The 21,495-nt window shown below is 40.9% G+C and overlaps 1 protein-coding gene across 1 annotated transcript; it reads left to right on the forward strand.

The window, feature by feature from the left end:
- The first annotated feature begins 4,097 nt into the window (after positions 1-4,097).
- On the forward strand, positions 4,098-19,763 carry LOC137257645 (ribosome biogenesis protein bop1-A-like). Its single transcript, XM_067794987.1, has 20 exons — positions 4,098-4,392; positions 5,453-5,599; positions 6,104-6,262; positions 6,752-6,903; positions 7,228-7,345; positions 7,592-7,693; positions 8,117-8,248; positions 9,412-9,522; positions 9,931-10,092; positions 11,045-11,125; positions 11,617-11,686; positions 12,490-12,622; positions 13,576-13,682; positions 15,316-15,398; positions 16,031-16,141; positions 17,285-17,359; positions 17,586-17,688; positions 18,118-18,202; positions 18,623-18,730; positions 19,197-19,763. The coding sequence occupies exons 1-20, from the start codon at positions 4,324-4,326 to the stop codon at positions 19,348-19,350; spliced, it is 2,262 nt and encodes a 753-aa protein (XP_067651088.1). The 5' UTR covers positions 4,098-4,323; the 3' UTR covers positions 19,351-19,763.
- The last annotated feature ends 1,732 nt before the right edge of the window (positions 19,764-21,495 follow it).

Consider the following 21,495-nt stretch of genomic DNA (forward strand, 5'->3'; position numbering starts at 1 on the left):
ATGTTGTCACAACAAGCTGGTTACACTTCCTGTCGCCGAATGATGCATGTGTGGATTAATGAGAGGACTTGAGAATGTGTTTACACATTGCCTTGTTCAAAGACTCTCTGTTTATGTGACAATTTTGATACAGCGTTCGAAACGATCGCCAGCCCAGAGGCCCAGCGTCGGTTGTTAATGTATCAGGCCAACAGTTTCAGTTATCTGCAGGCCCATGTGATCTTCTGTCAATTAGATCTCATTTCTTTTCAACTAGCATCGTGCCCATAATTTGTATTAATGTTCAGGAATTATCCTTGATCCCTCATGTTAGGATAACTTCCAGTTTCACTTCATAGTATTATATATTCAGTGCCGCATAGGAATGTCAGCAGTCTATAACTAATTGTAAACTTCTCTGTGCTCCATACACTTCACTAATGGATTTTGTAGGGACTGTGAAACTCTCTACAATGAAGACTATTTTGTTTTTATTGTTTTGATTCCAACAAAATGGGTATGCAGACTTTAAAGACTGCAAGTGGCAGCAAGCCCTGATGGCCAAATGACAAACTAAAGGTTATTATGTTATTATATGTATTTGAAATGACCTGTTACACAATTAAAATGTCTCATTATGTTTCAGTGGTTTTCTGTTTGTGTGGAATGCTTAGGCTGCATAAAAATATGTTTCTCAGGCACATTCTTTTCAAAAGTGACGAGTAAGACTTTGATTTTTAATTTTTGATAGAAAAAATGTGACGAGGGAGGAACACATTTTTATTTCTTTTTCCTTCAGGAATACAGTTTGGAAAGTTAAGCACATGTTAATGAGTTGTAGATTCAGTCACTCTCATTCTTACAGACACTCAGTCTATAATGGACAAATGGACGGTTGTGGCAAAGTCGAAATTATTTTTTTAAAGAGGGCAGTTAATGAAGATGACCAGATGTATTCCTGCATGTGCGCAATTGCATGGATACTGACAGAATGTCAACTGACACAGTCACTCCCCCCTAAAAAAACAGAAAGTTTAAAACCATCACAAAGCGTTAAAAAGTCCTTTGCAGTTTTGTCAAATATCAACAATAGTTTCAGAACTAAAACATTCAAGCATCAAAGGCATCCATGGACATTAGAACAGATCAGATATGTCATACCTCACACTTTCACCAGATAGAATATTCCCCTCAATACTTAGAGGTGTATTTGAAAGAAATGAATTTTAGGACGACTAAACACATTCAAACATTGGCTTGTAGTAATGAGTGATCAGATCAGATCAACGATATGTCATATTTTTCACACACATGAAATACTTGTGAATGTATACACCCTACCAATTATTTTTTTAATTCATAAAATCATCACTATTACTTCCAAACACCTCTCACCAGATGGAACTTTTTTCCCTAACAGAAATTAAAGGTGTGTGTGAAAGAAGTTTTTTGAGCAATAACTAGAAACACTCAAAAAATGCTGTGTAGTATTTCAATGGCGGATCAGAACAGATCAGCGAGATTTCACACACCTCAAATAAATCCTAACAATATGTTTAGATTATCAAATTATAAATATTACCTGCAAACACCTTTCGGGTCATTGTATATTCCCCTCATAAATATTTAAGGTGCATGTGAAAGAGGTTTTGGAGCAATAACTAGAAACACTCAAAGTTGTACTATTTCAATGGCGGATCAGAACAGATCCGCGAGATGGCACATTTTTCAACACCTCAAAAACACCCTACCGATTTTTTTTAAATTATAAGATTAGCACTATTACTTCCAAACACCTTTCACTAGATGGTATGTTCCCCTAATGGAAATTAAAGGTGTATGTGAATGAAGTTTTTGAAGCTGAAACAAAAGCACTCAAACAACGCCGTGCAATATTTCAATGGCGGATCGGATCAGGTCGGCGAGATGGCACATATTTCACACACCTCAAGTACGTCCTAACAATTTATTTTAAATTTTGAAACTATCACTATTACCAGCAAACACCTTTCGCCTGATGGTAAATTCCCCTCATAAAAATTAAAGGTGTATGTGAAAGACGGTGTTGAGCAATATCTAGACACACTTCAAACAACGGCGTGTAGTATTTCAATGGCGCATCAGATCAGATCGGCGATCTGCCACATTTTTCACATCCCCCAATTAAACCCCAACATGTTTTTAAGTCACAAAACTATCACTATTGCTTGCAGATACCTTTCAACTAAAGGTATAATTTCCTGCTAAAACATAAAGGAATGTGTGAAAGAAGCTTTTATTGACGAAACTCAGTCTATCTTCGCTGTGTACCGATAATTGAAGCCAGAGAGTTACAAGATGCCGACTTGAAACTTTACTACAAACATATTTTCTTATACTGACACTAATTACAAATATGTGACTAGAACTGAAGTAACAGAACAGGTGACTTATGTTCTACGTGTAGGATCCGAGTTGTCACAACACTCAGCGAATGTAATCAGTTGTTGAAAATGAACCGAGCTCAATCTTTAATACTAAGCTGCCGCCATATTGTCTCCACTGGTCACGTGACAAAGCGAGACATACGTTCAGCGGTTTTTCGAGGAGTTTCCACTCCCCTCTCTATATAGGCTCCCTGGTCCTACGGAACGATTGTGCTTCACTGCTGACTCTCAAGTGTGGATCATACCAGTGGAAATATGTATCATGGACGGATCCAGGAAATTTGAAAGGGGGATAACTCAGAATATTTATAGTCACCCGCACGATTGTGGTGAACCTCCGTCACATGGTTGAGTCTCCGTACACACAATATGTATCACTGGGTTATCTGGCCCAGGATCTAACTGTTCACAAACTCCAATATTGCCATGTGTCGTGTTAAACAACAAACAGACCGATCAAATGGTCCTGAATAAATATTACTTACTCTGCTAAGCTGAAATGTGCCGTGTTTATTTGCCACCTTTGGCGTTATATATACCGTGTCATTATCAATACAGAAATGTGTGCAATACATCCCTATTTATGTCATTGGGTGTTAGCGTGCGAAATATTCTGTTGATAAATCCATTATAACATGCAGCACTGTTTAGTCCTATAATGAAGTGTGGGCAATGATGCATATACTCAGGGTAAAAAGAAAATATACACCAGTGGTGGCTATGATGAAACAAACAAGAACTGGTTTGTTTGTCGCAGAGAGACTCTAACAAGTTGTAGAATTATCCCTGTTGATAGTTATGTTCTTGATGCGGACATCAAGTGCCTTTATCATTTCGGAAATATTTCCTACCGATAATGTCACGTTTCAAGAGTATATACTATCTTTTGTCTGTCAGTTGAAACGTGAACAGGATGTACGAATACAAATATGGATGGAAATAAAGTGTGTAAAGTGAGGTAGGGCGCTCTGACATTTATGAATGAGCAGCAACTGTTTCGTTGAGTCAGAATAGACAGGTCTCCCCCGCAGTCGTAAAGTTCCATCAGACTTTCAGAGCATGTTAGTTAGTTAGTTACAACTTAAACGTTTGGCCTACAGGTTGTCTGCCCATGATGTCATCTTTTATGTTTATTTATGTTTACTGTACAACATGTGCACGCATGTGAGCGTGCGTGTGGCAGTGTTAGAGGCTACGCCGAAATTGTTTCAAGCAGGGATTATCTACTAGTACTACATCTATATATAGTCTCAATGCTTCAAGTTGTGTTCCGACATCTGTCTTCACTATGATTAATCTGATACCATCGTTAAAATAAATATAACTTCAAGTTAATATTTACTACACGCCTCGTGAGGGGAAAGTTAGTTCACTACATGGTAATCCCATGAACATAGCCGTGAAGATCCGGGTTGAATTGATGTCAGCAACAGACGCCTGAACAGAAGCGACTAATGGGATTGGGTGGTCAGGCTAGGTGACTTGTCGGATCGGATGTCAGGCACATGTGGGGGTTTTTTTTAATTGTACACTCGATCTTTCACTGACCGCCGTCAATGAGATGCGACATTGCTGAGTTAGACATTAAAAAAACAGAGCAAGGGAAATCACCAGAAATTACTTCTGTGTCTTAGAGTAGTATTGTACGACCGCTTCGATAAATCATAATTACCTCCCCCGTCGGTGATCTTTATGTTAGGAGGCGCATAGAGCAACACGAAGTACATACACTTGATAAATTTCATCAAAATATATATTAAAGTAATAATGTTTGAAATGTAAGACAATTATAAAAGACTGTTATTATTTTTCTTTATTATTACTTTAGGTATGTTTTAGTGATTATTCTTTATCAATCTAATGTGTTATACTACAGTGTTTTGCGGTTTTATCCCGTAGTTTTGACTTCAACGTGCACATGTTCAGTAATATGGCTACCAAACGAAAACATGTGGTTGCTGCAACCGCGGAAATTATTGATAACTCGGTAAGCGTAAATGTTAGACTAGTGTTTTTCCACGTTAAATATAGGAGTGTGTATTTTTTCAACTGACAGATAGTTTCGTGGTCGTCTGTAGCGGAAGAGAACGTTGACTTGAGAACATTCTAGAGGTATTTTGATTTTGAGTACATGCCATTTTCTGCATATAACTTAGGTAAGATCATAATGACAAAATCAAAGGCTGATGTCGACGATGGTGATGATGATGAAAATATACGGATCATTTAATTATTAACCAGAGGCTGTCTTGTTAATGATAAAGTATACTACTAGCTGGGAACATGCAAGTTTGCATGAATATTTCCGTTGAAGTTGCACACTTCGATGTGAAGTTAGTTTCAAACTCTTGCTTTTAGCAAGTTTCTTGTGCCTTAGATCACTGTCTGTTGCCAAGTTTGAAGGATGCCTCTTCAAATGTGTAAGAGTATTTGTTGTGTTGCTGTTTTAGCCACACAGTGAACACTACTTTTTACCCGAGTCTTTGAACATAAGGAGGAGTTTGCACACTTGACTTTTTAGAAACCATTTGCAGTTTATGAAATCTGAGGGTGACAGCTGGAACCTGGCTGCCTCTATGTCACTTACAACTTGTTTATCGTAGTGAATAATGGACTAAATGTTTTTAGGTAAAGTCTTAGGATTGCCTTTTAGGTACAATATTCACAAGTATCGTATCGATATATTGAATCGTGTACCTCTAGAATCACAATTATTTGATTCATCTATCGATTATTAATCATTTCATTTTCACCTTGTGCATATTATAGCTAATCAGTCTTGACTAGCAGATATTGCAACACACAACTATCCAGCTGTTTCGTCCTAAGCTTGTTTAGAGTGGTATGTTTTGTTACTGTAGAATGGAAGTACATTGAATTTTTGCTTTTCACTTCCATCAGATTTCTTGATGAGTTGAAATTGTGAATTGTTTCTTTACATTAGTAATTAGATTTAGAACTGATATAACAGATAAATATGCCTTTGGCCTGCTCATTGATTGAAACTACCATCACATTCCCTAGTCATGCTTTGTCTTTGCATGCAGACTGACCTTCTGAAGAAAGATGCTTCCAATGATGTTGCTGATGGACGAGATGATGAAGGGTTCTCTGATACCACTGACTCAGAAGAAAGTGTGTACTCTGGCCTGGAAGATGAGGAGGACACCTCAGATGAAGAATCAGAGGATGAGGTTGGTTGGATACATCATTGTTATCATCATTCTCAACGAATCAAATACAGATTGTCTAGATTGTTATGAGTTCAGATATCTCTTTCATGTTTTTTTCACAGGCAGTGATATGCATATACATGTATATGTAAAACAGGGATTTTATGGGAGACAAGTGACATTTTAGTTATTTTTATTAAATATTGATTAGAAATTTATCAGTGTCATAACCAAATTTGAAAAATATCTTTAGGAGACTTAAGACGATCAGACTTCTTTGCAAGTCAACAGTTATAAAACCAATCTATGATCGAATCTGGAATATGTATGCATTTGAACACATTGTAATGTAGTTTGATTGCTTTATCTTTTTGTACTAAAGACATATTACACAAATTGCATTATGTCACTCTGTTGAATATGAGGTATTTCTTTTAAGTGCTGGCACAATTACACTATGTACACTAAGGAGAAACAGGTGCCTCTTCATTACACACCATCTTCCTTGATGTTGTTGGTATTCAGAGTGATGAAGAGGAGGGCAGTGATGGAGCTGAAAGCAGCGAAGACGTAGCAGAAATTCCCCAAAACAAGACAGAGATCACCCCAACCATCAGCGCTGCATCGACTGTTGAACACCTAACTGAAACAAATGAATATGAACATGATTCATCTGATGAAGAGGTAGGCAAGCATCTTGTTAAGCTCATCACTACAATGTGTGCATCACCTTAGTGTTGTTGGTTAGTGAGTTGAGGACAGCTGGGCCTTAGACAGTTTGGCCCACTGTGACCCCTTTTTCTTGTACCAGGGGCTGTGGGGTAGCCTAGTGATCAAAGCATTTGCCAGGGCTTGATTCTCTGCATGAGCACAGTGAAGGAAGACCACATCTGGGGTCCCTTGCTGTGATAATGTTGGAATATTGCTAAAAGCTGCCTAAAACTAAACTCTCTCACATGCTTTTCTTGTACACATATTCTGATTATAATATTCCATTTAACCTTAATTTAAACTGTCTTATCTTTCACAGTGTTTTGCTGATGTATTAATAATGTAACCATAGATGATGCTGGGTCATAGTTTTGATTCTGTTTACCATCTCTTTATATAAAAAAAAATGTTTAAAAAGTTTCAACTGGGATCAACTGAGTTTCATAAAAAATTGTGTTGCAGGATATACGCAACACAGTGGGGAATATCCCCATGGAATGGTACAGAGAATATCCACACATTGGCTATGACATCTTAGGTCGGCGTCTAATAAAGCCAAAAAAGGGAGACGAACTTGATGAATTCCTTAACAAAGTTGACGATCCTAATTACTGGTATGTACTTGATGAATTCCTGACCAAAGTTGATGATCCTAATTACTGATATGTACTTGATGAATTCCTGAACAAAGTTTTGAAAATTGTCTGAAAATTGCTTCACTCATTTGATATGCGGTGATATTCAATGAATAAGGTCAATGAGACTGATCCCAGATCCGTCGTAATCAATCACACCATGGCAAGACTACTTCAGAGCATGTTTTATTAAAAGTAGAGAACTGCAGATAGTCGTAAAATGTGTTTTTACCATTTAAACAGAATGTATGTACACGATATGGATATAATGTGTTTATACCCGACATGATTGTAAACTTTCAGGAGGACTGTTACCAACAAGCTGACAGGGCAGAATGTTGTATTGAGCAAGGAGGATCTAGAGCTGATCAACAACATACAGAGGAGTCGCAATCCTATGGGGTCTGAGACCATGTTCCAGGTGAGGAGATATATGTTGTAATAGCATTAGGTTCAAGACCATGTTCCAGGTAGGAAGATATATGTTGTATTCCCATGGGGTGTGAAACCATTTTCGAGATGGTGAGATATACATGTTGTAATCCCATGTGGTTTCAGACCATGTTCCCGGTCGGGAGATATATGTTGTATTCCCATTAGGTCTGAGACCATGTTCCAGGTCGGGAGATGTGTACTGAATAAATACAGGATAATATCCCTATTACAGCCCTGGATTGAGTACTTCACTAACGAGACGATGATCCACCCCGTGACTGCCCACCCAGCCCAGAAGAGAAGCTTTATACCGTCCAAGTGGGAGAAGTTGAAAGTAGGTAGTCAGAAGTCTTCATTGAACTCGCATGCTGAAGTCATTAGAATAAATGCTACATTTGCCAAAAGAGAAGCTTTATACCGTCCAATTGGGAGAAGTTGAAAGTAGGTTGTCAGAAGTCTTCATTGAACTCGCTTGCTGAAGTCATTAGAATTAAAGGTACATTTGCCAAAAGAGAAGCTTTATACCGTCCAATTGGGAGAAGTTGAAAGTAGGTGGTCAGAAGTCTTCAATGAACTCACTTGCTGAAGTCATTAAAATAAACACTACATTTGCCATTGAACCTTTTATGCAGGATAGTCTGTGTGCTCGCAAACATCATTGTCTACACAATGTGTATATATACAGCATGCAGCCTAATTTGATCAGTCTTCCTAAAGTGAATGGTTTCTGTATTTGATGTATGTGTTGAATGTGCAGGTGGGTCAGATGGTCCATGCTATCAAGATGGGTTGGATGAAGCCACCAAAGGTCCCTGACAGCGATGATGAACAGGAGGAACCAGAGGAAGAGCAGCCAACTTACTTCAACATATGGAAGGATGATGAAGAGGTGAAGCCATCTTGTATATACTGTTCACTAGAAATAAGGGAACATTTTGCATATCCTAATCACTTGAATTAATATACTACTCACTAGAAATAGGAGATGGTATACTTTATTTATTGCCCTCTTGGTAAAGGTATGGTAGTTAATAGCTATATCAGTATGCTAGGCTGTACGTGCCAACATGCATTGATACAGGCACGTTTGATAATCCGGGGCAGACAAGAATGGCATGGTAATGTCAATGCAGTGTGATGTCATGCAAAATTCTTTCACAACCTTTTTAGTAAATCAGGTTAGGTTTAAAAGCATATTTTTCTGCAGCTAAGACATGGGTAATAAGTAAAATACCACACTCGGTCTTATAACATACACATTTTATGATACTCTTGACCTTCCATATTTGACAGAGCAATACCATAAGACACTTGTATAGTGTGCTTTGTATGTAATGAGACCGAGTATAGCATACTTATTGATGAGAGGGTGGTGTGATGGTCTGACAGAAATGTTGTAGGGTGTGATGGTCTGACAGGAATGTTGAAGGGTGTAATGGTCTGACAGGAATGTTGACGGGTGTAATGGTCTGACAGGAATGTTGAAGGGTGTGATGGTCTGACAGGAATGTTGAAGGGTGTAATGGTCTGACAGTAATGTCGTAGGGTGTGATGGTCTGACAGGAATGTTGAAGGGTGTGATGGTCTGACAGGAATGTTGAAGGGTGTAATGGTCTGACAGGAATGTTGAAGGGTGTGATGGTCTGACAGGAATGTTGAAGGGTGTAATGGTCTGACAGGAATGTCGTAGGGTGTGATGATCTGACAGGAGTGTTGTAGGGTATGATGAGATTGTTGTAGGATATGATGAGATTGTTGTAGGATATGCTCAGAGAGTGGAATGGTATGATGACAGGATTTTGTTGTGTGATACGGTTGTTATAGTGTGTGATGAGGTTGTTATGTGAAGATATGAGATTGTTGTATGATGAGAAGGATGAGTGTTGTCATGAAAGGGTTCATTGGAGTGATGGGAGGGTTGAATGATTGTATGAAATTGTATGATGAGAAGGTTTGATGGTGTGATGAGAGGGTTGCCTGAAATGAGAGTATGGATGATTGTATAAAATTCTTGTAAGATGAGAGAGTTGAATCATGTGATGATTGTTACAGCCTGAGATTACGAAACGGTACCGACAGCACATCCCTGCCCCCAAGATGCCCCTGCCGGGCCATGAGGAGTCATACAACCCACCCTCAGAATACCTGCTGACGGAGGAAGAGGTGAGGGGGACGTTTTCTGTCACGGCGGAGTGGATCATTGCATTTTATGGAATTATATGAACTATTTCTGAAAATTACCCATGACGGAATTGGTCACTAGTAATTATTTCTAGTCAGAACAGAAATTTGGATGGTCATTTGTATGGCAGTATACAATTCTCTTCTTTAATTTCAGAAAGTTTTCGTATCCATTGCCAGAACAGATTACTGTGTTTTTATGAACTGGTTACCTTGGTTGTAGGATCTTTTCTATCAACCTGTAATCCTGTTTATAGGATGATTTTGTCAACCTGTTACCGTGGTTATTGGATGGTTTCTGTCAACTTATTACCATAGTTATAGGATGTTTATTATCAACCTGTTGCCATGGTTATGGGATGGTTTCTGTCAACCTGATCATGTTTTCAGGAGAGAAAGTGGAAAGAGCAAGAACCTGAAGATAGAAGATTAAAATTTTTGCCCCAAAAGTATTCTTCCCTGCGATTGGTCCCTGGCTACTCCAAGTTCATCCAGGAGAGGTTTGAGCGATGCCTGGATCTGTACCTGTGTCCACGCCAGAAGAAAATCAGGGTGAGCTCATCTTGCCCCACTGGGTTTTCACCTTCTCATCCCTGTTGGGGTTTCCAGCTTAGGTTTCCGCCTTGTTTCCCATGCTAGGCTTTCAGTTCCCCTTCTGTCAACTACTGTTTTTTCTCTCCTCTCCTCTGCTGGGGTTTCAGCTCCCTTCCCTCCAGAGGTTTCCAGCACTCGTCCCCTGCTGGGGTTTCCACCTGCCCTACCCTGCTGGGATTTCCACCTCCCCTCCTCTACTTGAGTTTCCACCTCCCTACCCCTCTGAGGTTTCCACCTCACCTGCCCTGCTGGGGTTTCCACCTGCCCTACCCCTGCTGGGGTTTCCACCTCCCCTCCTCTGCTGGGGTTACCACCTCCCTTTCCCTGCTGGGATTTCCACCTGCCCTACCCCTCTGAGGTTGCCACCTCCCCTACCCTGCTGGGATTTCCACCTCCCCTCCTCTACTTGAGTTTCCACCTCCCTACCCCTGCTGGGGTTTCCACCTGCCCTACCCCTGCTGGGATTTCCACCTCCCCTCCCCTGATGGGGTTTCCACCTCCCCTTCTCTGCTGGCGTTTCCACCTGTCCTACCCCTCTGAGGTTGCCACCCCCTCCCCTCTGGAGTTTCCACCTCCCCTCCTCTGCTGGGGTTTCTACCTGCCCTACCCTGCTGGGGTTTCCATCTCCCCTACCCCTCTTGGGTTTCCACCTCCCCTCCTCTGCTGGCGTTTCTACCGCCCATTCCCCTCTGGGGTTTCCAAATCCCATCTTCTGCTGGGGTTTCTACCTGCCCTACCCTGCTGGGGTTTCCATCTCCCCTACCCCTCTTGGGTTTCCACCTCCCCTTCCCTGCTGGGGTTTCCACCTCCCCTTCCCTGCTGGGGTTTCCACCTCCCCTGTTGGGATTTTTTCTGCCTTTTCCCTTCTAATTTGATATGATAAAAGAATTTGATTGTTTTGTATTTTCAGATGAATGTTAATCCAGAAGATCTCATCCCCAAACTTCCCAAACCAAAAGAATTGCAGCCCTTCCCAACCACACAGTCCATGGTAAGTACAACTTTCTGGAACAGATGTTGTCAGACATGGAGGTTAAATGTAAGTACTGCATAGTTCCCAAGGTGAATGTTATCTCCCAACATCAAACAAACTCCCAATGTTTTATCTGACATCACCGACATCATTGACATCATTGTGGTAGGAACTCCAGGTGAAAGTAGCAGTCAATGCTTTGGTTTCCTTGATTTTCAGGCAGATGTTTTGTCTTTGTCATAAAAGAATTGTTTTCAATACATTTTTTAGTTTTTCGAAATATGAATGTAAACAGTATGTCTAAATAAGGTGTGTTTGCCGTTTCATGTTTCCATGCTTGAAAATATGTATTGAAGAAACATGATGAGTAAGTTGGCAGAAATAGCTATGTTGATTGATCAGTCTGACAACCAAGTACCCGTATTTGACTACACACAGAAACTGAGTAAGCGTGTTTGATGCCTGTGTGATACCTGTGTATACATGCGTTGTCATTTTTGCCGCTGCAGATCTACAAGGGGCACGAGGGTATTGTAAGATGCATCTCTGTGGAGCCTAGCGGTCAGTGGCTGGCATCAGGTGTGTAGTGACCTCAATCCTTCATTGTCTACTGTGTATCCATCTACATCTACCTTTGTCTTCCTGAGTACCCACCAATATCGCCATTTTCCATTGTCTACCTGTATGAGCTGACCTTGGCCTACATCAGCCATTGTGAAACTGTCTGCCCATACCACCTACGTCTTTCTGTGTGTGTCAATATTGCCCAAACCTGTGCAAATACTGGACAATGTTATTACCTGATACTGTGTTGTAGTAGAGATGGGCAGTTTATCAGTTAACTGGTAAACCATGGTCTCTTTCCATGAGCCAGTACATGCCATGGAAGGTCGCAGAAAGCCGAGGTCTTTTTGGTTAAAAAGTTTTCTCTTCACAAAGATATTTCGTATCAAAATTTCTACTCTCACTGGTTTTCTTTCTATGGCTTCTTTGAAATGTTGCTATCCAGTGTAGATTGCATGAAGAAAATACTCAAAACTGCGTATGCATATTCAAAAGCCCACTTATCCAGATTATGACATAATATGTGAATGTTTTTGAGAAGCATGTTGCTACAACTTGCTATTTTACAAAAAGGCGGACACTGACTACGATCTTGTACCAAATAAAACGGTGAAAGCCGATATATGGCAAAATTTTGGACTGAAAGGGAGATCTAATTGAAAAATAGATGGTCAAAAGTTGGTAGTCTCTGCAGCAAGGTATAGCATGGTACTTGAACGAGAACCTCCGTATAACGTGGTACTGAAATTTGTGCCCCTTTTTTACTACTTGACTGTGCTGTACACAAAGTTTGTCAACTTATGTGTCCACTGCTGCAGGCTGTGATGATACGACAGTGCGGTTGTGGGAGGTTGCAACTGGCAGGTGTATGAAGACGTTGCATATGGGGGAGAAAGTAAAGTCTCTCGCCTGGAACCCCAACCCAGCTCTCTGTCTGGTCGCAGTTGTCCTGTAAGTAAACCCTCATTATATCGTGTCAGATTCATGTGTCATATTTACCTTGTCAGTTTTATCATCAAGATGAACCAAGTATAGTCAGGACACACTGGACAAGATCTCGATAATCTGATTCCCATGGTATTTGGATGGTAGCGTGCTGAAACTGGTCTTGTTTACAATGTATACTCAAGGAGAAATCACTTAACATTGCTGAAGATTTTGCTTCCTTTAACTAGGGCAAGAAATGCGAAGCATCAAAAACTAGAGGTTGCATTTTATGTTTGGACTTAAAAAAACACCTCTGTTAGTGATGATATGACAAAAGGCAAAGGCATTGGAATTTGGTAACAAAATGGCTATTCACACGTTTCAAATCTTGTTTTTCCATTTCAAAACAAGTTTACCAGGGCAAAGCAGCTAGTGCCAATAAAACAGCAATAATTCGAGGTCAGGAGGACCTAAAGTTATTTCCAAATGATTACAACGAAGAAGACGTCTTGAACATTGATGAGATGGGATTGTTTTGTAAAATCTGTCCAAACCACACCCTGCCATTTCAGTAGCCTATACATTTCAATATCTAAATGTAATTGATGAAAAATTGAAATGTTCAGATTAACACAGCATGACTGTTTAGAAATGACCATGAAAATTGAAAATTTAACGAAGCATTGGTATTTCACAATAATCAGTAAGAGATTGAACCTGACCGTCATCAGTGTTCAGGTGATAAATAATCATTAGCAGTGATTCTGAATGTAGCTGGCTAATAGGAATGTAGCTGGACAGTGTAAAAAATTTACTTTAATTCTGCTAATAATTAAAAGTTGTCATTATTAGAAGCCATGAATTCAAGGTGTTAATGGAAGTCACTGACAGTCATTTATGTTGTATGTTGACATGGGTCATGTATTTCCAATACCTTTAGCATGTTTATTACCATGGTCACAAAACCATGCTTACAGGGAGAGGAGCTTGGTTATATTGAACCCAGGTTTAGGAGACAAGCTGATGGTATCCAACACCGACATCGTCATATCAGCCTTCCAGCCCCCCAACGAGGAATCAGCAGGTAAACAGACCAGACTCTCTCCTTACTCATGGCCTCTCTATGCTGGTCAAACCCACCACCACCCCAGTCAGGATCAGAATGGGTCGCCAGTGATCTATGCAGGTCCACCCCTAGGTGTGGTCAAGGTTAGAATGGGTCCCCAGTGATTAATGCTGGTCCATCCTCATAGGTAGTCTGGGTCAGAATGGGTCGCCAGTGATTAATGCTGGTCCATCCTCATAGGTAGTCTGGGTCAGAATGGGTCGCCAGTGATTAATGCTGGTCCATCCTCATAGTTAGTCTGGGTCAGAATGGGTCCCCAGTGATTAATGCTGGTCCATCCTCATAGGTAGTCTGGGTCAGAATGGGTCCCCAGTGATTAATGCTGGTCCATCCTCATAGGTAGTCTGGGTCAGAATGGGTCGCCAGTGATTAATGCTGGTCCATCCTCATAGGTAGTCTGGGTCAGAATGGGTCCCCAGTGATTAATGCTGGTCCATCCTCATAGGTAGTCTGGGTCAGAATGGGTCCCCAGTGATTAATGCTGGTCCATCCTCATAGGTAGTCTGGGTCAGAATGGGTCGCCAGTGATTAATGCTGGTCCATCCTCATAGGTAGTCTGGGTCAGAATGGGTCCCCAGTGATTAATGCTGGTCCACCCCTAGGTGTAGTCAAGGTCAGAATAGGTCCCCAGTGATTAATGCTGGTCCACCCCTAGGTGTAGTCAAGGTCAGAATAGGTCCCCAGTGATTAATGCTGGTCCATCCTCATAGGTAGTCTGGGTCAGAATGGGTCGCCAGTGATTAATGCTGGTCCATCCTCATAGGTAGTCTGGGTCAGAATGGGTCCCCAGTGATTAATGCTGGTCCATCCTCATAGTTAGTCTGGGTCAGAATGGGTCCCCAGTGATTAATGCTGGTCCATCCTCATAGGTAGTCTGGGTCAGAATGGGTCCCCAGTGATTAATGCTGGTCCATCCTCATAGGTAGTCTGGGTCAGAATGGGTCCCCAGTGATTAATGCTGGTCCATCCTCATAGGTAGTCTGGGTCAGAATGGGTCGCCAGTGATTAATGCTGGTCAATCCTCATAGGTAGTCTGGGTCAGAATGGGTCCCCAGTGATTAATGCTGGTCCATCCTCATAGGTAGTCTGGGTCAGAATGGGTCCCCAGTGATTAATGCTGGTCCACCCCTAGGTGTAGTCAAGGTCAGAATAGGTCCCCAGTGATTAATGCTGGTCCACCCCTAGGTGTAGTCAAGGTAAGAATGGGTCCCCAGTGATTAATGCTGGTCCACCCTCATGGGTAGTCTGGGTCAGAATGGGTCCCCAGTGATTAATGCTGGTCCACCCGCAGGTATAGTCAGGGTCAGAATGGGTCCCCAGTGATCTATGCAGGTGCACCCCCAGGGATAGTCAAGGTAAGAATGGGTCCCCAGTGATTAATGCTGGTCCACCCCCAGGGATAGTCAGGGTCAGAATGGGTCTCTTGTAATCTGTGCTGGTCCACCCCAGGGATAGTCAGGTCAGATGGGTATCCAGTGATCTATACTGGTCCAGGTGTTAATGAATTGCTCATCAGGTGCCAACTGATGGTTGTCTGTGCAGGTGTTCATTAATTGTTGTACTTGTGTTTACTGATTGCTATTTGCCATAGGGAAGAAAGTTCCAGTGGATTGGGAGGTGTGTACAGGCAAAGATCATCAGAACGGCTTCCGACTCAGGATAAAACATCCAAAGGTGGGTGAAGAACAATATTATGACCAGATATTATACTACAGGGAACAGGTGTGGTTCTGTCATCAAAGAGCTGCAATTCAGTGTTGTGTCCCTTGGGACACCAGGCCTATGTTCATTCATACCGTACCTGGTTCATTTGCATTATGTTCCAAAGTTTGAAGGCAACATACCCTTGTTCCCAGGTTGTATTCAAATTTTGAGTGTCTGAGAGCTGCAGTAGCTCTCATGTAACTGGAATTCTGTGTACAGCAATATTACTCTCAATTGTAAACCAAAAGTTACTGTGTTGTGTATTCTGATTGGTTGAAAAACATGATTAAATGGTATTAGATTTGTAAACTGACGCCGTTGGTTCCAAATGCATTCCCGTGCTTCAAATACTCAATAACACCCGGAAATTGGCCAACACATGATGTTTATCTCCTAACTCACTCGCTCACTTTACTTCAATACCATGCCTTAATTGGAAGTCAAGGTGAAGAACTATCAGGTAATCAATATCAAGCCCTCTAACTTGATGTTTGATTGGCCTGGATATGGCTTGTAAATTGCTAACAGATTCATAAAGCTATTCTCACTCATTACAAATGGAAGTTGATAGACTGGCAAAGTATTGTGTCTGTTGGTGACAGGAAGTGTCGTATGTGACATGGCATGGCAAAGGAGATTACCTCGCAACTGTGATGCCAAAGGGAGACAGCATGTCTGTCCTCATTCACCAGCTGTCCAAGAGGAGGTCACAGGTACGTGGTACACCTAGTCACAGGAACGCGGTATACTTGGTCACAGGAATGCAGTAGACCTAGTCACAGGAATGCGGTATACTTGATCACAGGAATGCGGTATACTTGATCACAGGAACGCAGTAGAAATAGTCACAGGAATGCGGTATACTTGGTCACAGGTACACAGTAGTTGGTAACTTAGCAGGTGAATAATATATGTCAAACATATCACATGTATATGGTAACAAGCTCTGCAGTTGTCAGTTCAACCAATGTCTGTACACGCCAACTCACTGTGAACCAATCTGTCAAGCTACTGTTGCTGGTTGTACGAAGTGACTTAATGGATCATTTTACTCAGTGACTTGGTAGATAGCATGTCATTGTACACAAGAACTTGAGATGGTGCTCACTGCATGAACCATTGGTTTGTATGATGACACTGTTAGGCTGTAGGTCATGTAGTCACCAAGTAAAGAAAGTGATGCTGGTGAAGTGTTCAGTTTATTCATTGGATCTCAGAAATTGAAAAGAATTCTTCATAACAGGTATTTACCAGTGTATGAAACTCATACGAAAAGAGAGAAAGCCCACAGGGCTGATAACTGAAAAATGTTGCCGGCCCTGTTAACGTGTAACCAGCCCTGTGTTAAATATAGGAAATTGAAATATTGTGTTAAAAGAAAGTTATTAATGAGTTATTTGTAGTGAGGTAAACTTAAACATTGTACAAAAGCAAATTTAACAAAAACCATGACTTGGTAGTCACTGTTATTTCATTTAGTGTCACTGCCATCAGAAAAGAAGGGCATTATTAACTGCCTGAAAGCATTCTCTAGACAGTCACATTTAGTGTTAATGTATGATAATGTAGATAAATGGGTAGGTTGGTCTGCGGAAGTTACTGTTTGATTGATCATGAACTATACAGACATGATCTAATTACCACAATTTTCAATTATTTTCAAAATGTTTCCCATAGTCAATAAGATGGGCAAAGATATACCCTTGGAAAATGTATTGGCCCACAGGGCAAAAATAAAGTCGTAAGCCCGCCATGTAATTAGCAAGCAGTGGGCCACGGAGCAGACACTATTTCATACACTGTTTTTTATGCGAGTGTGCAACCAGTCAGTCTGATCATTGTCTTTCCTGTTGCAGAATCCATTTACAAAGTCTAAAGGTTTGGTGCAGCGAGTGGTGTTCCATCCTTTACGTCCATATCTGTTTGTTGCTGTAAGTAACATGCATCTTCACGTCTTGTGTGCAGGTTTTCTGGAATTTTTATAGAACTAACGTATGTCAACAGATGAGTACATCCATCTATTTGAAACAAGAGAATAAAATGGAAGAAATCTGCCATCTGTCTGTCTTTGGGGCTGGCCAGTAATATAAAGATGACTAACCGTGATCTAAAAGAAATATTGTTGAGACGTTGATTGGTGTTTTGATGTTGTAACAGACGCAGCGCTACGTACGCGTGTACAATCTCCTGAAGCAGGAACTGACCAAGAAGCTCATGACGAACTGTAAATGGGTGTCAAGTATGGCTGTACATCCTGGAGGTAGGGACTTCACAAAGCTCCTTTCAGGTTTCTCAGTTTTCTCCAGTAACCCACCATTTTTGTTGGGACTGTTTAGAGGAAATGACAGGACCACTTGCTTTTTTTATCACATGCAGGGAAAGAAACTCTGATTTGTTCGAATATTTGTGATGGCATTTAAGGGCCATTTGTCGGATTCTCTTGAAAATGCATTTTGAAGTGAAAGCATTTCTTTATAACGAACAATGTTTTATCCAAAGTTTGGCTGTCCATCTCTCCACCATGGAGAACACAGCAAACACATGAACCTGTACTTCTTGTTTTAGTGGATGGATGTTAGTTCATCATACACAGACAACATCAATCACAGGATTGTATGGTCCAGGTGTAATTATTTAGGTGAATACTTATGATTGATCCTAGTTCTTGCACATCCTATTTTTGTTACAGGGGACAATGTGATAGTTGGCAGCTACGACTGTAGGTTGAGTTGGTTTGACCTTGACCTTTCCACAAAACCCTACAACACTCTCAGGTCAGTCTCAAGGCAGTCTTCCCATGCTCAATAGTGCTGGTTTCAGTCTCACAGTTTCCATTTCAGACTACATGTTGAAAGTGTATTTCTGTTTTACAAGGGAAGTGGAAAGTTTTTTCAGTTTCAAAATGTTTATCCCATAGAAGCAAGAGAGAGATTAATGTGAAGGACTGAGGTCTATGGAACTGTTGTTCCTGAAACACTCTATCAACCAAGAATGAATGAACAGAAAGCACACTGTACGTACCATCCTGGTATGTGATGCTCTGACTGGTCATATCTTTGTTTGGCTGAAGGATGCTGGTTTTTAGATGGGATTGTTCGTTGGCTTGGACTGTGGTTAGATTCAGGTTGAAATACTGCAGTCAGCCTGGTTATAAGTGTAACTCCTGAACTGTTACGATATATTTCTCCTTCCAGACATCACAAGAAGGCGATCCGCAAGGTGTGTTACCACAGGAGGTACCCGCTGTTTGCCTCCGCCTCTGATGATGGGTCAGTCATTGTCTGTCATGGGATGGTCTACAAGTAAGTACCTCGGAGTGGGCCATCATTACGCTGTGTTTGATATTTATTCAAATCTAGGAATGTGTCTTGACAGTATAATCAGGATATATATTCATATAGTTACTAAGAAGACTGATTACATTGTGGAGATAAAAACTTTCCTTATACATAGCAGGATGGTCGTGACAGATGCTTGGATGGTATTTAGAAGTTAGTAGGTAATGATGAACACAAGAAGAAGTAGGTCAGAAAAGTTGTGTTGTAAATATTAAAGATGCAGATCCATACCATTTGTTGTCATATGGTTGTGACACTTGCCTACATCATGCATTCATAGATCATAATCACACTACACAAGCTAACTTTGAGTGATTTTCAAAAATAAAACTGCCTCTTGAATGGGTGGAGCTTGGGTGCCAGTTTAGAAATGTTCATTGTATTGTGATGTTCAGCCTGTGGATGTCAGATGTTCGACGTACTGTTTCAGTGACCTGCTACAGAACCCCCTGATAGTGCCCGTGAAAGTGTTGAAGGGTCATGTGACTACCGGTGGACTAAGTGTATTGGACTGCGAGTTCCACCCCACACAGCCGTGGGTGTTCTCTAGTGGAGCAGACGCCACGATCAGACTCTACACATGAAGCATTTTGAAACAGGGTTCAACTCAGCATGATACAACTCAACATATGAATCATCTGTACACAGGATCCATCTCAACCTGATACAGCTCTACATGTGGTCCAGTTGGACAATGGTCCATCATTACAGAGAGCTCTTTGATAAGACGTCCATTGTGCCCATTTGAACAAAACACTTGTGACAAGCAAAAGAAGATACTGTTTAATCATTCTTTCAGAACGATTGTGCAAGAAGCTGCATTGTTCTGACTTAATTCCTCACTGCCAGGACTTGGATTTTAGGACGTCTGGCTGAATATGGCTTCCTGGGGCTCTCCATGACTGAGTAATGTGAATAGGTGTACAGGCATTAGTCATTGTCAAGACTTTGTATAAATAGGTGTACATACATATAACAAATTAAATATGGATGTCCAGTGATTTTGTTTAGCTGCAATAGAGAAGATGGCAATTTAACTGGAAAAGTAAGCATCTTAGATTATGGAGGAGATCTGTTGTGTTGTGACGAGTACCTCGGACCCACAAATGACGAGTGGGATTACCCACTAGGGATGGCTGTTGTAAGCAATTGGTCCCAGAATTTCCATCATAGTGGAATAGGCGTGTAGTACACTGAGTTTTCCAAGCTCTGTACCCATGGCATGCCACTAGTTGACATATTCATGAGGAGTATTTCGGAGATGCCAACAAGTTTCAGTTACACCAAATTTTCCAAAGAAAATCCATTCTCCAATTTGATGTCCTATCAATTCTTCAAAATTAGAGTAGCAGTCATGGTGGGAATAATAGGGCCCCATAAACACTCTCCACAAAATGCTGCATGGTTTGCCAGTGACTACATTGTAGTCGCATCACAACTGCTCTTGTCCATTTTAAATGTTGGCATCTCTGAATATTGTACCATTGTAGGGGATAGTGATGACTCGTTTCCTGGTCTGAAAGTGAAGTTCATTACAACATTATCGCTTCAACTGAGACTTCCTGGAACATTTCCTGATAAATACCTGCCATACTCAAAGATTCATGATCTAAGAATATCCTACAAAATAAAGACAGAAAACAAAGAAAAACATAAGCTTTTAATAAACAACAAATGAAACAATACTGACAATTACATCAATAAATTTCACAAAACTGTGAACTGAAACAACATAACAATTCATCAACATGGCATAATACTGAGTTATACTGTTTCACAAGAGCACAATTACCACATTGACAGCAAATAATCCCCCAGTCTGCCACATGAGTATTCAAAACTCCATGAAGATATACTTCAGGAGCTTGCTGGGTTTGAGGTACTGAGATATGAGACCGTGTGTAGCCCACCCTTTGTGATGTGATGTACAGTGTGTAGCCCACCCAATGTGATATGAGATACAATGTGCATCCCAGTGTGATACAAGATCTACTGTGTATCCCACGCACTGATGCGAGGTAAGGTGTGTATCACACCCCGTGCGATGAGACACAGTGTGTATCCCACCCTCTGTGATGTGATACAATTATGTATTCCACCCAGTGTGATGCAAAGTGCAGTATGTATCCCACCCAGTGTGATGTGAGATACAATGTGCATCCCAGTGTGATACGAGATCTAATGTGTATCCCACCCACTGATGCGAGGTACAGTATGTATCACACCCTGTGTGATGTGATGCAGTGTGCATTACATTCCCATAAATGTGTATCCCATTCTATATATACCATCTGTGATGAAAAGTGTGACCTTGATACCAACAACAGAAATGGCTAAGACATTAAGTGTCCATGGTAAAACCTATTCCAACTGAAATGGATATCACATACTGTGTCATGTACAGACCATGAAAGACACTACCAAAACTACATGCATTTTCAAACCTTAGAGAAACAGTGCTACAGTGAACAAGCTAATCTGAATCACAAGCAAGTTTTGAGTTGTCTGCCCTTCTGTACAGATCACAGAGAGGGAACACATTTTTGGCAAAGTACGAATTTGGCCTGAACAGGTGACCAGATATACATAACAGACTCTGAAGAAATGACATACAGTCAAAGAGTCTCTTTAGTAAATTATTACTCAATCCTGTGCTCCACATTTCACATTTACTTTGTCCAAATCTACAGTTTCACAGTTTTGTTTTAGAAAACAGACTGTACACACAG

This window comes from Haliotis asinina, chromosome 12, assembly GCF_037392515.1.
Source record: "Haliotis asinina isolate JCU_RB_2024 chromosome 12, JCU_Hal_asi_v2, whole genome shotgun sequence".
In the NCBI taxonomy this organism is placed as follows: domain Eukaryota; kingdom Metazoa; phylum Mollusca; class Gastropoda; order Lepetellida; family Haliotidae; genus Haliotis; species Haliotis asinina.

Bases quoted from the DNA above. Each gene is read 5' to 3' on its own strand.
- LOC137257645 (XM_067794987.1), top strand. From the start codon at position 4,324: ATGTTCAGTAATATGGCTACCAAACGAAAACATGTGGTTGCTGCAACC. The intron at 12,623-13,575 runs GTAAGTAAACCC...CCATGCTTACAG, and splicing joins TGTCTGGTCGCAGTTGTCCT to GGAGAGGAGCTTGGTTATAT. The intron at 17,689-18,117 runs GTAGGGACTTCA...TTTTTGTTACAG, and splicing joins TATGGCTGTACATCCTGGAG to GGGACAATGTGATAGTTGGC.